At 36.1% G+C, this 17,653-nt stretch overlaps 1 protein-coding gene across 1 annotated transcript in view; it reads left to right on the top strand.

Annotated features, from left to right (window-relative positions):
* Positions 1 to 17,653, top strand: part of PEX7 (peroxisomal biogenesis factor 7) — an 81,289-nt gene that overhangs the window by 46,552 nt on the left and 17,084 nt on the right. Inside the window, exon 9 of the mRNA XM_025997893.2 lies at positions 11,474 to 11,573. Within this exon, the coding sequence (XP_025853678.1) occupies positions 11,474 to 11,573 (100 nt within the window). The remainder of the gene's footprint in view (positions 1 to 11,473; positions 11,574 to 17,653) is intronic.

Below are 17,653 nucleotides of genomic sequence, written 5' to 3'. Positions count from 1 at the left end.
CAAAATTATTAAGAAAAGAAGCAGAATCACAAAAAGCAACTCAGCCTTGTGGCCTCTGCAATTTATTTTTAAATGATTCGGTGAAAATATTATTTTAAATATGTACTTGTAGAGGAAGATGAAGCAAATGTAAAATTTTAACAATTGATGAATCTAGACAAAAAATATATGCATGTTATATTCTTTGCATTTTTCTGTGGGTTGGTGATTTTAAAAATAAAAACATCTGAGAAAAAAGTAAGCAGTATTTGCTCATGTAAAGTAAGACCCTGAAAATGTTTCTTACTAATGCCTTCTCATAAATGTGATATTTAGTGATACTGTTTACTTGTAAAATAAGAAATAGCTTTATTATGCTGCGTAAGCAAGAAAATGGTCTTTAATTGTATTGTAGTAAACTTAGAATCTTAACAAAGCAGCAGACACAGAAATACCTTTTATCTTTGTCGCATTTTCTCTCGTGGGATTTTCCTTTATATAGTAAGTGTCTTAACTTTGGTGTGGCTGATGGGCTCTTTTGATCCTTATGTTTATTAGCACAGAGATTTCCACAGGCAGATACTTCTCTTTCTTCCCCTTCCCCATAAAAAAGGTCAGCCAAAGTAAACAGATAGTATAGCTGAATATGTACTCTGTCTCGCAAACCTTTCATTTCAACTTTACCTAGTCCCCCTTACCCACAAAAAAAGGTCAGTCAAAGTAAATAGGTAAGAAACACGGCTGAATGTGAGTTCATATGCAGTGTCAAATGTTCATTTTACCTCATCTTTTAAGACAGTTCTTAATTCCTCTACATTTGTTCCATCAAACCACAAGAAAAATTATGTGGCTAATGATACGACACTTTTAACACTTGAGTAACTGTGATTGAATCCCTAAAATGATCAAAGAGTCGTTTCATGTCGTGTGCCTCTCAGATATCTTAGATGCGTCTTTGTAACTCTATCACAGGTTTTGCTTTGTAGCAGAGGTTCACTAAACTTCGCCACTGATATTAGGAAAGCATCTTAATGCCGTTGTCTTTGGTTTGCTTTTTAAGGATGAGAATATTCACATTCACATATTTGCTTAACTAATCAGAGTGTTTTAATACTGAATATATTTTGTGTTAATAAAGCATGTTACCTGATGAAAGGCTATGATTGGCTGTTTCATCCTTTTGTCCCTAGTACCTGATACAGGTTTATACTAACGCAATGTTTTAGATATACGTGAATTTAAATTATATGTAAAGTTATATTACCCTTGGCTCACTCTGAGCGTAAAAGCCTACAGCAATTGTGTTTTAATATGGCTTTCCCTTTAATTATGTTTGAAGTAGTCATTAATAAAACTGCATTTAAACTGCATTTAAAGGCCTGTTGGGATAGGAAAGTGATATTTTTCAAGGATAAAATTTGCTGTTCTATTGCATTTAAGTCAGGACTGACTAAATCACAAAATTTTGCTACTTAACAAATTTGGAACCATTGTATTGGTACCTGATTCAGTTAAACTTACAGGGTTTTTCTTTTTTTTTTCTACAATCAATTATAATATGCAGTTTACAAATGAATCTCTTGGAGCTTCATATAACTAATGGTTAAGGTGTTTGTATGTATGAAGCTCCCAAGTTTGTTGATAGATTGATGTTTTCCTATGTCCCAAAGAGTTTTTCGATTTGACTTGTTTTTATTTATTTATTTATTTATTTATTTATTTATTTATTTGTTTGTTTGTTTTGATTTGACTTGTTTAAATTAGAAAAGTCTTGTGTTAATTATTGTCATACAGGAAATATCTTTTGATGAAGTGAAGAGTAATTTTGCAAGTTAAATGCCAGGTGAAAAATGAAAGTAATTTCCTATAAAATGAAACAATATACATTAATTAGAAAGAAATATGTAAGACTTTTGATTCTAACTACTTTGATTTATAACTGCAGAACATTTTCAGAGCTATTTAGTGCTAACATTTTTTATTAAGAACCAAACCAAATCCATGTCTAATTCATAACCTAATGCAAGCACGTGAAGAAATACATAGATCTACTAGGAGTGAGGAATGTTAAGCCTTAGCTTAGTGCAGTGTCAGTCACTGCTTTGAACTTTGAATTATGTTGATTAGTTCCAACAGAAAATTTATGGAGTTTGTCAGTTAATTTGTATTATAATTTTTAAGAACTTCTGTTGTGCAGTTTCACCAGGCATCTGGGTGGCTTTTACTGTGTATATGTATATTTTCTAAAATGTAGATAATGCTTTGCCTCATCTTCCACAGTAGGAAGTCAAAAGATAATATGTGAAAATGAAAATAAATCAATGAATTCTGTGAATATATTATTTGGAAATATAGAGGAAGTAAGCACAGTGTATCAGAAGAAACAGCCAGAAAAATGGAAAATGATTGGCTCTGAGGTGAAGGGCAGAGGGAACTGTGCAGGAAGCTGCTGTTCTTTGTTCTAAGCCTTGTAGAATTTGTGGACTCTAATCTGTGCAATTACAGTTTTTAAGAAAAAGGTAATTGAGCAGAAAACCTCAGTGTTCCCCCCCCTTAATTATTTGCACACAAAGCGAGCCTGTTTGTTTAGATCAACTGGGTACTACCTGCCAGCTGTTAGTACTTTATTCTTTCCCCTGAGAACTTAAGGATAAATAATTCACCCTCGAAGTCTGTTCTCTGAAGCTCCAGTCTGGAATGTGGCAGCATTATATATTCTGACATTGAATCTTAGAAATTTGACCTAATAGAGCGAACCATACCAACGATAAACACCAACACTGACTCATCTATTTGCCTCTTTAAAATTTAGCAGCGTCCCTTATGTTTTTTCACTGTTAGGGCATGTGTGTGCATGTGTGCAGGCTCGTGTGTAAAACAGAAACCATCTTGAGCTAGCTTCTATAGAAAAGCAGAGGTGTTACTCAGGATCTGGATCACTTAGAGCACCAGGGCAGGAGTGCTGCAGGGGCCAGCCAGGGTACTGAAACTGCTTGAGTTGAGTGCCTTCTTCTCATTTCTCCTCTTCCTGCACAGATTTTTTTTTCCCCTTAAGCTTTCATATCCAGTCACCAGAAAAGAAGCAGAATTATTTGGTCTGCTTTGTGTGTTTTTTTTTCTCCCACATTTATCAGTGTCTGCTTCTCTCCCTCACCCCATCACTAACTGTCCTCCAGGGACAAGAGAGTTGTTCAGTAAAGGAGATCCTTGTAAGCTGTGTAGACATCCCACAACCTGACAACCCAAATGGGTTTATTCATAAAAGCTTAACTGCAGAGGTGAGGACATTAAGAATTTCATAGTGATACAGCTGATAAAGGACTAAAGCACAGGCAAGCAGCTGCTATCACTTTAGTTTTTTAACACTTAGGTGTGAAGTTCTGCAGCCTCATCCAATCGCACCGTGGTCTGTACTTCTGTAAGATAACCTATTGCCACTTTTTGGTAGGTAGTTAACCTAGGTAGCCACATTTTGGTGCCTGTTACAGTTTGGTTGAACAGAGACTACTCTCATTCCTGAGATACTGATACTATTTCATGCTAGATAGAGTTCTTCCCATTTTGTTTCTTTTTTAAGATATTGTTTGAACTTGATTGGAAAATTGTTTCATGGTTCGATAGTTTGTACTAGTAAGCAGTAAACAAAATCTTTAACAGTGTTTGGGTTTTTTTCTTTATCTCCTTTTGTTGAGGTGTGGCATTCTTCAGAAAATCATCCTGTATCTCTGTGGATTGCAACTATGAATACTCTCAGAGCAAGCCTTCCATCAGCTAATGATTTTCTTTAATTTGTCAAAATACGCTAGGCTTTGTGGTATGGGGCTCCTGGGCTTAATGTTTATTGTGATGAAGTGGAGTAAGCCCCTGTGAAATACTGATCTCATTGAAGGTTTTTTTTTTTTTTTTTTTTTTTTTAAGATTTTATTTATTCATGAGAGACACAGAAAGAAAGAGAGGCAGAGACACAGGCAGAGGGAGAAGCAGGCTCCATGTAGGAGCTGGATGTGGGACTCGATCCCAGGACTCCAGGATCATGCCTTGGGCAGGCGCTAAACCACTGAGCCACCCAGGGATCCCTCTAATTGAAGTTTTAAGTGAAATAGTAAATTGCACTTATTTTAATAGAGAATCTTTTTTTTTAATTTTTATTTATTTATGATAGCCATAGAGAGAGAGAGAGAGAGAGGCAGAGACACAGGCAGAGGAAGAAGCAGGCTCCATGCACCGGGAGCCCGACGTGGGATTCGATCCTGGGTCTTCAGGATCGCGCCCTGGGCCAAAGGCAGGCGCCAAACCGCTGCGCCACCCAGGGATCCCTTAATAGAGAATCTTAATTCTAGACTTTTGTACTTAACCTTGACAGTTGTAAATATGGTTTCTGGATTTTTGTGAATGAGTTGTAAAAGTTGTCTTTGAAACTTATTCAGTAATTCTTTTTTTTTTAAGATTTTATTTATTCATTCATGACACAGAGAGAGGCAGAGACAGAGGCAGAGGCAGAGGGAGAAGCAGGCTCCATGCAGGGAGACCCAAGTGGGACTCGATCCCAGGATCACGGGATCACAAACCTGAGCCGAAGGCAGATGCTCAACTGCTGAGCCACCCAGGTGTCCCAGTAATTCTTTAAAATTAATCATATTTTTTTCATTTAGCAGATGGTATTTTTCAGTTTTAAACTTAATTTTTTTACCAGTTCCAAAAATCAACAACTCTCCAGTCTAGTCATGCAGATAAATGAGCATTAGCACTCAGTAAATATTCTTTAGTTAATGAATGAAAGCTTAGCTCTTTACAAGATTGTTTTTGCTAGTTTTACAATTTCCATGTCTTAATCTCAGACAATAAAATAAGACAATAATACAGACAATAAAATAATAAGTCCGTGATTCCATGTGTTCTGCTCAGGGAGGATTCACTTCAAAATGATGGGAATCTATGAGATTACAAAAAGAGCTGATCAGTTGAGTGATACAAAAGTGAGGAAGGGACAGCACGGTAGATGAGAGATCTAGTAAATGCATATTAAAAATATTAGAAGAAATGAAAATTTCTCCTTGCTATAGGAGTTCAGATTTATTCTAGCTTGTAATTTTCTTAGAGAATTGGTTTTGAATGTAAGCTGGTGGATGAATGGAGTCTTGGCATGGGCTTTTGTGAATGGAATTTTCTATGGAGTTTGAGGAGTATGGGGGAAGCCTGACTTGGCCCAGGTCTATTTGACTTTGAGGATGTCAATCAGAACTACCTGGAGAGCCCCAGGCCATTTATATTCCAGATTCCTTGGCATGCCCCAGAGATAAAAACGAATGGGAGCATCTTTCAGTATAAAAAGTACTGGACATGGTGCCAGTAGAGTCTGTACATTAGGGTTGCCATTTATTAGCTATGTCATGATGGATTGCTTAATTTCTAAAGCAAATTCTTGAGCCTTACTCCATACCTCCAAAATCTGTCACAAGCACGTCAGGTGATTCTGACGCAAAGTTAAGTCTGAGAACTGCTGGTCTAGATCAGTGATTCTCAATTAATGGGTTATATCTGCCACTCCCCCACTTCCCAGCCCCCCAGAGATGCTCAACCTTGGCTGTACATTACAGTCACTTGGAGAATGGTTGAAAGTTCCAATGCCCGTGACCTGCCCTGGGCCAATTAAATCAGAAATTCTAGGGATAGCATTCATACATCAGTAGTTTATTAAAATTTTTCAGTTGATTACATTCAGTCAAGGCTGAGAACCACCACCCTGCTGGCTCTTTCCCTTGCCTTCCATTCTGTCTCATATCACTGTTATTTCTTATGGGAAGTTATCAAATCTGTATCTCTTGAAGTGCTGCTATATAGATGGTAATTCCCAGACCTAGCTGGTTGAGCATCACTATTTCCTGAGAAGGGATTTTTGGATTCCATACAGATCTACTCAATTGGAATTTTCAGAAAAAATTCCTCAGCAAAGTAGAGGAATGAGTCTCTGGTCCATCATTTGGGATCCATCTTTATAGGTGATTTAAGGTTACCTTACCTGGAGATTGGCTTTGTTATTTATGTTGTTCTTAGTATTCACATTTATTTTTTATTCATTCATTCATTCAAGAAACATGCTTTGGGTAGTCCATGTGTCAGATACTTTTATATATGCTAGAGATACAAAGAATAGGACACTGTCCCTGAATTCAAGGAGCTTAGTGCCTTTTAGAGAAAAATAGATCTCTGAGTAACTAAATGCGTGGAGGTCTTGTAAGTACTATGATAGAAGCCAGAAATATAGGAATCATTATTTTTTTTTCCTGTTCCAATAATAATTGTTGTCTTCTGTTGTATTCATTCTTCTTCCCTCATATATCTCCAATCCATTAGCCTTTTTTCATTAGCACTGTCACCATCCTAAATCCAAGCTGGTATTTTCTCTTTTTGAACCCATACTTCATAGGGCCATACTTTATGGGAACTCTGTTTGGTTTAAAGTTTTCTGCAGATTTAAAACTATTATGAGATTTAAAAGTTTACCAAGAAAATGTTTTTTTTTCTTTTTTTTAAAAAAGATTTTATTTATTTATTCATGATAGTCACAGAGAGAGAGAGAGAGAGAGAGAGAGGCAGAGACACAGGCAGAGGGAGAAGCAGGCTCCATGCAGGGAGCCCGATGAGGGACTCGATCCCTGGTCTCCAGGATCGCGCCCTGGGCCAAAGGCAGGTGCCAAACCACTGCGCCACCCAGGGATCCCCCAAGAAAATGTTTTTAAAGAATGTAAAGTCGAATATATAAAACCTTCAGTTTTTTTTGTTTTTTTCCTTTTGTTTTGTTTTTTATACTTAAGAGAAAAATCCCAAATTCCTCACATGGGCTAAAAGACCTGTAGGTTAAAAGATCTGACCCTTTCTGCTCCAGCTACTTTCTACCTGGCTAACTCTTCAGCCTTCAGATTTCAGCTCAGTGTCAATTCCTCAGGATGTCATTCTTTTTTTTTTTTTCTTCTTTTTTTTGGAAGATTTATTTACTTACAGCGTGAAGGGAAGAGAAAAAGAATCTCAAGCAAACTTTGCGCTGAGCATGAAGCCCAATGCAGGGCTTGATCATAGGACCCTGAGATCATGACCTGAGCCAAAATCAAGAGGTGGAGACTTAACTGACTGAGCCTTCCAGGCACCCAGGATGTCATTCTTATACCATCCTGCATTATCTTCCAGGGCACTTGTCAATTGCAGTAACATTTATGTGTTTCTCTGGCCTTTTAAAAAAATGTCAGCTTATCCCACTGAACTCATAACTGCAGGAAGGAGTGCTGAGGCCACATCTCTCTTGCTTCTTGGTGGCCAGCGCAGTATGTAGCATATACGAGGCTCATAAATTGTTGAATGACAAGTAATTAAGCAACAAGAAAAGAAGCTGTTGTGATATTTCTTGCTCATCACTCTAGAGAACACTAGACCAAAGCAGTGCAAACAGGGAATTATAATTGTGCAATTTGCTTAGAATTTTAAAAATGCAACTAAAATTAATGTGAGTAAAATTAATTAAAATTCAGCTTGACTAAAATTCATTTACATGTAAGGTATGGAAAAGTAGCCAAAATTGTTTCCCATCTTTTTATTGTAGTTAGGAAAGACTTACAAAGAATTATGGACCAATCTGTAAGTTGAGAGTAGGAAAGGAATAAGAAGAATTTTGAAAAATATCAATTTTTTACTGAACTCATATGTTGGCTGAATTTCAGAAGTATTAGTATAGGGATTCCAAATGATGTTTTAGTAGAGTAAAAAATAATTTTAACTTTATTTTTGAAATAGTTTGGGTGTTTTATTTAACATGGTGCTACATACTTGTTTTTTAAAGAAGTGTGGAATCAGGGGATCCTTGGGTGGCTCAGCAGTTTGGCGCCTGCCTTCAGCCCAGGGCGTGATCCTGGAATCCTGGGATTGAGTCCTGTGTTGGGCTTCCTGCATAGGGCCTGCTTCTCCCTCTGCCTGTGTCTCTGCCTCATTCTCTCTCTTTTTTTTTTCTCTCTCTCTCTCTGTGTGTGTGTGTCTCATGAATAAATAAATAAAATCTTTAAAAAAAAGAAGTGTGGAATCAGAAGGCAAACAGGAACCCAAAGAAGGCATTGGTACTGTGATAAATATTTCTCTCTCTCCATCTCCAATTTAAATGAAATATGTTCCCACAGTTCTGTAATATTTTTAATCATTGGAGGCCTGTCCTGTATATTTGCTTCCCATGAGAGAGCTTAAATAGGCAGTGATTTCATCAGCAAAGAGACAAAAAGGCATCAAGTAGTATATGTGCTGGACCAAAGCAAACATTGCACTTAACAATAATATGCTTAATTTGACCACTTAATGATAAATGTAGCCTGACTTCTCCCAATAAAAGGAGCCTATTTTACTTGTATGATAGGCATATGAAGGTTCTCAGATATGTAGAGCTTCTGGGACCTTTGATTTCAAAAGATTGCGAGGAGAGACCTTGCCTACTGCCTTAATTGCTAACATGAGAAAATGTGGAGAAACGCTCATCTCCTTCTTACTGCTTGCCCCTTCCTGGTGGAACTGGAATGGAGAAACATAGAGCAGTTTTGGATGTGTCCACATCGAACTGTTAACAGTTCAATGCCATTTGAGAGGGGGAATGAGGAAGAAAATACATTTTTTTCTTTTGTTATTAAAAAAGCCATTGGTGATGAAAGAATAAATGATAGTGTATAGATGCATTTCTTAGCTTGTGGTTTTCTCAACTTATTTAGCTTGTGCCATCTACTGTATTTCACTTGATATGTTTGCTAAGATATTTTAGTTTACTGAAAATTATTTTTTAATTATGAATATTAGTTTTTCTGACTTTTCTGGCTCCTGATGCCCTCGAAGTTAAAGTCAAAGCTCTGGTTCTCCCTGTTTAGCAAACTCTGTCAAGGTGAAAGCTGGCTTATTGTTGATACACTGCTCTGGGCTTCAGTCTTAGTTTTGACCTGAGTGTCCCTCATTGATGCTCTTATGAAGTTTTTGTGGTAGTATTTGTTTTTATGTATTATCTAGGAAATTTTTTTTCGGTAAGAATGTTGGCCTAGACACCTCATCAGCTATTCTGCTGGAAGTCAACCTCTCAAAATTTTTGTGTAAGTTGCACAATATGCATAGTTTGTGTATTCTGTAATTTCTATGAGAGCTGTGAACTCATGTAATAAGCTGATAGTGCTTCTATGGCATTCACTAACCCTTCCTTTACCAAATAGTATCCTTAGAGTTTTAGCATACATCTTGTTTGATGAATGTTTTGCAGATTGTGGGTAAATACCTGGTAGTTTTTCCCAGGTTAAAGTTATGGTGAGTGTGACTCTGATGTGGAGCTGTATGGTACCTTGAACACCCATTAAGCTATGTATTAGTGTAAATTCAGCTTTACTTTCTGTTTTTAAGTTTTATTCATTTGTGTAATCTCTATATCCAACACAGGACTTGAACTAATGATAAAGAGTCACTCGCTCTACTGACTGAGCCAGCCAGGCACCACCCCCAGCTTGACTTTTTGGGGAGAATTTCAGCTCTCCTGCATGTGTGACTTCCTTTGTCATACTTGCAAGCCAAAGTTAGATGTTTTCACACATGCATCCTTATTGGGCATCCTAAAGTGTATTAAGGCCCACCTCTTTTGTCCTAAGTGCAGCCTTTTCCTTAACTGGCTCAAAACAACAAAATAGTAACAAAAACTGCATCCTAGGAACTTGTCAGGAGGGTACAAATGAATCCTTTTTGCTTTTTATTATCCTTAAAAAGTTCTGCTGAAATTCAGAAACCAATTTTTATGATTAGTCTAAAGACAAATGCCCATCTATTTGATTGAAATAGAATCTAAATCCCAAATGAAGTCAGAAAGTTGAATATAGATGAAGTTGACCTTCCCACAGAATGATTCTACTACCCTTTGGAATGAATACCGTTGATTCATGAGTAGCAGCCTATGAAGCAACATCTCTGTGTTTCCTTCGAAGATGTTGAGGATGCTCTTTATTTTTGTTTATCAGTTTCATTGCAGGTTCAAATTTACTTTCCTATCCTTTTCCTTTAACTCATTTTTTAGGCCATATCAAATAACTCATTTTTAAAACCATTTTGAATATTTTTTGGAACATAGTGGGTATATACAAAATCATTTGATTACTGTTTCAAGTAGTGCAAATCAGTGAATAACCATGTTCTAGAAATGAAATTACATGATGACTTATTTACTTTTGCTTATATAAACATTATCAAAATCTAGAAAATTAGATTTCAGTACAAGATCTGTCTTGACCCGAAGGAACAAATACGCAAAGACAGTGGAGGCCACTATTTTGATTTCTGAAAAGGATTGCAGCCTGTTCCCTCATTTGTTTGAATAGGGAATTTTCAAAAGTAAAAATCACTCTCCTTAAATATTTTGTAGATTTCAGTAATCTGATAAAGGAGCTATTTATTCATTGTCTCTCTGGTGCCCACACAGTGGTTTATCCATAGCAACAATCTTTTTCAAACTTAATAAGACCAACCCTGTATTTATTAGGGAAATAATACCACCAGGTTAAACAAACTATGACTGTTGGTTCTGTGTATTTACTCTCTTTCAAAGAGATCTGCTAAACCCTCAGTGTGTTCCATGTTGCAGGTCATTAGGGAGGCTGAATTGGAGTATGACTCTATGATCCTGAATGTGCCATTTCTATGGAGTGTTTAGAATCAAATAAGAAAGATGATGAGCAAATACAGCTTTAGAAATAAAGTACTATTTTGTGTATTGAAAATAGAGCCAAGTTCCTATCTGTACAGTAGAAATCAGAGGCATATTATGGTAAATATTACCACTCCCAGTCTTCTATAGATAAATAGAATACTTAATATTGGCCTAGGAAAACACATTTCAGTTTTTCTTGACTCTATAGAAATTACCTTGATGTAGAATCTATAAGAAAGACTGTGCCTCAAAAAGACGATTTTCAGAATTACAGAGATTTTCATAAGAGAACAGATTGTTTTTAAAGAATCTGAATTGCTGTTGAAATGTAAATTAAATCTAAGATCTTTTCATATCAGTTCTTGAGAAATGAAGTATTTAAAAGTCACAAAATGTTAGAGTTTGTGTAATCCAATATCCTTATTTTATAATCATAAATGCTTTTAGAAATTGCTACAAAAGCATAGTATCTCTCATCTTAAATGTCCTTGTGCAATATAAAAAAAATTAAACTAAAACTTATTAAGCTTCTATTCTACAAGAATACTAATGGGAATATAATAATCTTTTACAAGGGTAGATGGATTAATAATTTCATTTTTTATATAATAGAATGGAGTACATTTTTTTCTTTATTAGATTTCTTTATGTAGCTCAGTAGTGGGACTCTGTATTTATGACTTGGTTGAAGCTCTTTTGATCAAGACCCTGCTATGGTAAATATTTGTTTTTTTCTTAGATACATTTTTTGGTAATTTTAGCACCTAAATTATTTCTTTCTGTTTATATTCACAGATTCTGGAACTTTTCAAAGCCTGACCCTCTTCTTGAAACAGTGGAACATCATACGGAGTTTACTTGTGGTTTAGATTTAAGTCTTCAGAGTCCTACTCAGGTAACGGGTGGTATCTCCTGATGTTTTTCCTACCCACAAAGTTTGCAACTAGCTCTATGCTTGGCCCATGTTGCTTTCAAGAACACACTTTTGCCTTTAGGGCAGGACAAAGTACATTTACTTAATTAACTTAATCTCTTTTGTTATATAAACTTGGGCATTTGAGTAGACTTCTCCCAATAGAAAGGGTGACAAGAGAAGAATGCAATGGGGAAGGATTATCCCCAGAGGTTGATGAGAGTCAAGAGTGTAGTTCTAGACTGTCCCACTGAGCAGTTGAGACGATAGGTAGGTCATTTTCTTCTCAGGACTATGACCATCTTCTCCACACTTCATGTCAAAAGAGAGGGTTCCGATGGGGAACCAAGTAGAGTAGAATGGCTGCTATTTTAATTAATAAATTTCAGGGGTGCTTGAGTGGTTCAGTGAGTGAAGCATGGACTGTTGATTTTGTCTCAGGTCATGATCTCAAGTTGTAAGGTCAAGCTGGTGTGGGGACTGAGCAGGGGAGGGGGGGTCTGCTTCTCTCCTTCTGGCCCTCCCCCCCTTCTGCCCCTCCCCCATTTGTGCTCACTTGCGTGAGCTCTCTCTCTCTCAGGTAATCTTTAAAAAAATTAATAAACTTCATATTTTCCCCTTTTTGTTGTCTTGAGGACTTGAGAGTCACTATTTTGGACTTTAAATATTCTTTAGAGTTTTTTTTTTTTATGCTGTTTCAGTTTTGGAAATTATAAACTCACGTCATACTGAATGTATGTCAAACTCAAACATACACAATATGTTGAGTGATTAGACACTTATAGACCATGTGAAAACACCATAATCATAAAACGAAAATAGAGTATGACTAAGAAGTTATGTTTTTATGATGAATTTTAGAACTTGAACAAAAAACAGGCCTCATTTCTCATTACTGTATTTTTAAATTTAAGTTCTTAAATTTAAATGGATACTTTTTTAATTTTAAGAACTTAAGACAATTCTCATTTTAAAATATTCTCCCCCCAAAAAATACATATTCTCATTATAGAATATTCTCATTAACATTAGAATAATAACATTAGAATAATTGTTTTTAAATGATTTAATGGCATTTCTTCTGAAAAGAAACTGTAATAGTGATGGATAAAATAGCATTATCTTTAATGTGAATACAGTGTGCTTCAAGTAAACTTGTTCCTTTTCTGAGAAATACATTTTTTATAGATGATTTTTAGTAAAATAATCATACTTCTTTGCTGTCCTAGTTAAAAAAAAATTGTAATGTACCTATTGAAATGTGGCAATATCATACATAGGACTCTAAGTAAATATTTTTCTTCTCATACAGTTCTGTTAACTCATACTTTATGAGTCCAAGACTGGGGTCTCCTTAATGTATGAGGTCATGGCAGGTCCTTGTCCAGAGTGCCAAGTGTTTTCTAAATCCTCCACAGATAGACCACCCCATTAAAAGGAACTTTGTTTTCAGAGGATTTATTAATCATATTTATTAATCATTTCATATTAATTGTATTTTAAAATTTCTTAATAGATTTTATTACATGATTATCTTTTTTTTTCTCTCTCTGTATGTAATCTCTTCCAATTGAATAATCAAATTCCATTTGTACTAAGAAAATAGTTGCTATTGAGAGCAAATAGGAATGAAGAAGCAAAAGTCTTTGAGCTCTAATAAGCATCGGGTTCAATGGCAGAATATACAGTTCAATTGTACTAGAAGTCTCCACTGAGTTAATTCATAATGGGACAAAAATTTGGGATTAGGAGGGACCTTAAAAGTAAAACCACTTTCTCTCATTCATTTACTCTTTCCACAGATATTTTCATATGTTGAACCTTGTACTAGATATTGGGGATTCAATGAGGAATGAAAGTAAACATGGGCCCTGTCTTCATAAAGCATTTAGTCTACTATTGTATCAACTAATCTCACAAATGAATGTGAACAGACAGCTGCGACAAGCCTAAAAAGGAGAAATATGTTGCTCCTCAAAGGTTCATAATTAGAATAGATATTTGACCTATATAAAACATCTGTAAGGAAGTGAGGCTCATTTGAGGTCTGACAAATGAGTAGGTGTTAACTAGTGAAGAGACAGAGGAATATCATAAATAGGCAAAAGTAATAGTATATCATAGACCCTGGGATAGGTGGGAGCATGGCTAGTACTTGAGAATGAAAGAAATTTTTTCTTCCTTATTGATGGTGTATTATTCAACATTAGAATTTAAGAAACTGTATTTATTTATTTGTCATATTTTAAAAAACTGAGTGTTGAGAGTATCAACTAAATTTTATGTTTTTTCCCATTCTTCAAGTTTAGTCAACTTTACTTTATATGATTTTTGCTGTGTTGTAGGTCATACAAATGAAATACTGAAGAATTTGTATCTTTTATTAATGTATTTTTAATCTTTTGAAAGTATTATTACATAGTTATCTATTTTTCTGTTTTTCTTAATGCTTTTTGACATTCATTGATTCTCTCTTTTATTCGGTCACATCTATTGAGTATCTACTACAGCTGTGCAGAACAGGTGATTACAGTACAGCGTTGACGCATGTTAAAACAGAGGGAAGCAAAGGATGCTTTAGGAAAATATACACTCATTCATATATTTTTTTAATTTTTATTTATTTATGATAGTCACACAGAGAGAGAGAGAGAGAGAGAGAGAGAGGCAGAGACACAGGCAGAGGGAGAAGCAGGCTCCATGCACCAGGAGCCCGACGTGGGACTCGATCTCGGGTCTCCAGGATCGCACCCTGGGCCAAAGGCAGGCGCCAAACCGCTGCGCCACCCAGGGATCCCTCATTCATATTTGAAGGCTGGGTATAGTTCTAGGCACTAAGATTAAACCATTAAACAAAGCAGACTAGATTCCTGCTGTCATGGAGCTTACATATTATGGCAGAAATCAAATAATAAACCAAAATATGACTTCGTATAGTAATAAATGCTATTCAAGATTGGACGAATTTGATAGAGAATGATAGGGTACTTTTGCTGGTCTGGAGAAGACTCTCCTAGAAAAGCGAAATGTGAGCTGATAGCTGAACAGTGAAATGAAGCCACCATCCAAAAATCTAAAGGAAGAATGTTTTTCACAGAGGAAACAACAGTTTAGTCGTTGGTGGTAAAGAGTTTGGTATTATTAAGGACAGAAAGAAGACAAGCTTGACAAGCCTACTGAATGAGGCAGAGCGTGATGGGAATTGGGCAGGGGCCAAATTGTGTAGGGACTTGCAGACCATACTATGTTTGATTTTCTTTGTAATAGCCATTGGAGATTGAAAAGCAGAAGAATGATAGAAATTGATTTGTGGATTTTCTTTATTGAGGTAGAATTGACATTTCAGGTATATAGCATAATGATTTGACATTTGTATATATTGCAAAATAATCACAGTAAATCTAGTTAACATCTGTCTCCACACAAAGTGACAAAAAATGTTTTTCTCATGATGAGGTCTTTTAAGATCTCTCTTAGAAACTCTCAAATATAGAATACAGTGTTATTGACTATAGTTACCATGCTGCACCATTTTATATCCCCAGGACTTATTTATTTTATAACTGAAAGTTAGCACCTTTTGACTCCCTTTTTTTTTTAAGATTTTATTTATTTATTCATGAGAGACACAGAGAGAGAGAGAGGCAGACACACAGGCAGAGGGAGAGCAGCCTGCAGAGGGAGAAGCCTGCAGACGGAGAAGGAGGCTCCATGCAGGGAGCCTGATGTGGGACCTGATCCCGGGTCTCCAGGATCACACCCTGGGCTGAAGGCGGCACTAAACCGCTAAGCCACCAGGGCTGCCCCATCTGTTGACTCCTTTTATCCATTTCTCCCAATCCTTACCCCTCACCTTTGGTAACCACCAGTCTGTTCTCTATATCTATGAGTTTGGTTGCTTTTTTGGTTTGGGGGTTTGTTAAAATTCCATATGTAATTGAAATCTTATGGTATTTCTTTGTCTGATTTCTCTTAACATATTATCACAAATAGCAAGATTTCATTTTTTATAGCCTAATTTTATTGTATACATATATATATGTGTGTGTGTGTCTATCTGTGGAGAAAAGGGAACGCTTGTAAACTATTGGTGGAAATGTACATTGGTCTAGCTGCTATAGAAAACAGTATGGAGTTTCCTTAAAAAAAATTAATAATAGAATGGCCATATAATCCAGCAGTTTTACTTCCTGGTATGTATCCAAAGAAAATGAAAATACTCATTTCAAAAGATGTATGTACCCCTATGTTCCCTGCAGCATTATTTACAATAGCCACACATGAAAACAATGAAGTTTCCATCATGGGTGAAAGGATAAAGAAAATACCATGTGTGTATACATACACACACAAATATTTCATTTCATTTTCATTGGGAAGGAGACATTCAAATGGAGATGCTAGGTAAACAGATTTAGGCTTATCTACCTCAGGAAAGAGTTTAGGGTAACAGATACAAATTTGGGAGTTTTTGGCATAAAAATAGTTTTGAAAGTTTTGGGGCAGATTAAAGTTAAGAGAGTATATAAATGAAGAAGAGGCTCAGAAGAAACTCTAGAAGTCTGGAAGAAGAGAATCCAGCAAAGTGGATTGAGAAGGAATGGTCACCGAGGTAAAAGAAAAGCTACAAAAGTATAGTATGCTTGAAATTCAAAGAAGAAGGTATTTCAAGAAAGGGGGCATTCCCATGTATTGCTGGTAGAAATGTAAAATGTTGCACTTACTTTAGAAAAGTTTGACAGTTTCTTAAAGAGTTAAATGTTAATTTACCATACATCTCAGCAATTACACTCTTGATGATCTAACCAAAAGAAATGAAAATATAGATATGTAGATCTACACAAAGACTTGAATGTGAATATTCCTAGCCAGAAAGTGGTAGCAGTCCAAGTGTCAATCAGCTGCTGAATGAATGGATAAACAAAATGTGGTAAATCAATACAATGGGATACTAGTCAAGAATAAAAAGGAACAGTTTGATACATGCTGCAACATGGATGAATCTCCAGAGCATTATGCTATTGAAAGAAACTAGATGCAAAGAGTGTATAATGTATAATTTACATTTATAGAGACAGGAGATTAGTGGTTATCTGGGGTAGAGGATGAGAATGGGAATTGTCTGCAGATGGACACACAGAATCTTTTGGGAGTGATGAAAATGTTCTAAAACTATTATGGTAATAGCCAAACAGTTCTGGAAAGATACTAAAAATCATCGAATTGTGCATTTAAAATGGGTGAATTCTATGGTATTTAAATTACATCTCAGTGAAGATATTTTTTAAAAAAGGAATGAGTATTCTAATTTTCCCTAAGATGTAAAAAGACAAAAAAGCATTATTCCCATTGTAAAAATAAGAAGTCAGACTCTCTAGAAACCCATCAGAAAGCTGAGATAGGGCAAACCAGTAGCCCAAAATCCAAGGAAGACAGATACCTCCTTCCAAGGAGAGATGGGACACCAGCGGTGTTTTACTTGCGGCAGAACACAGGAAGAAGACACAGCTACTACACAAATGGGATCTGGTGGGAAAGGTGGACAACATATGTGAACAGGTGAGGGACTTCAGCTAAGAGATAAAAATGTAAGAAAGAATCAAATGAAACTAGTAACTTTTTTTAAAAAAATATTTTTTAATTTTTTTAATATATTTATGATAGTCACACACAGAGAGAGAGAGGCAGAGACATAGGCAGAGGGAGAAGCAGGCTCCATGCACCGGGAGCCTGACGTGGGATTCGATCCCGGGTCTCCAGGATCGTGCCCTGGGCCAAAGGCAGGCGCCAAACCGCTGCGCCACCCAGGGATCCCTAGTAACTTTTTTAAAGTACCGTATCAGGGATGCAGTCCATCAGAAGACTCATCAGTGAATTAACTACCCAAGCTGAAACAAAAGGAGAAAACAAGAATGAGGGAAATAAAAGAGAACAGCATCTAGCATCTGTGGGACATCAGGTGTTCTTACATATATGTAATTGGAGTCCTGAAGAAGAGAGAGCAAATAGGGAAGATGTAATATTTAGAATTTTCCAAAAATAATGAAAGCCCAACCATAGGT

Source organism: Vulpes vulpes, chromosome 1 (assembly GCF_048418805.1).
Source record: "Vulpes vulpes isolate BD-2025 chromosome 1, VulVul3, whole genome shotgun sequence".
Classification (NCBI taxonomy): Eukaryota; Metazoa; Chordata; class Mammalia; order Carnivora; family Canidae; genus Vulpes; species Vulpes vulpes.
Note: the sequence above shows the minus strand (reverse complement) of the source record. Positions and strands in the feature narration are given on the sequence as shown.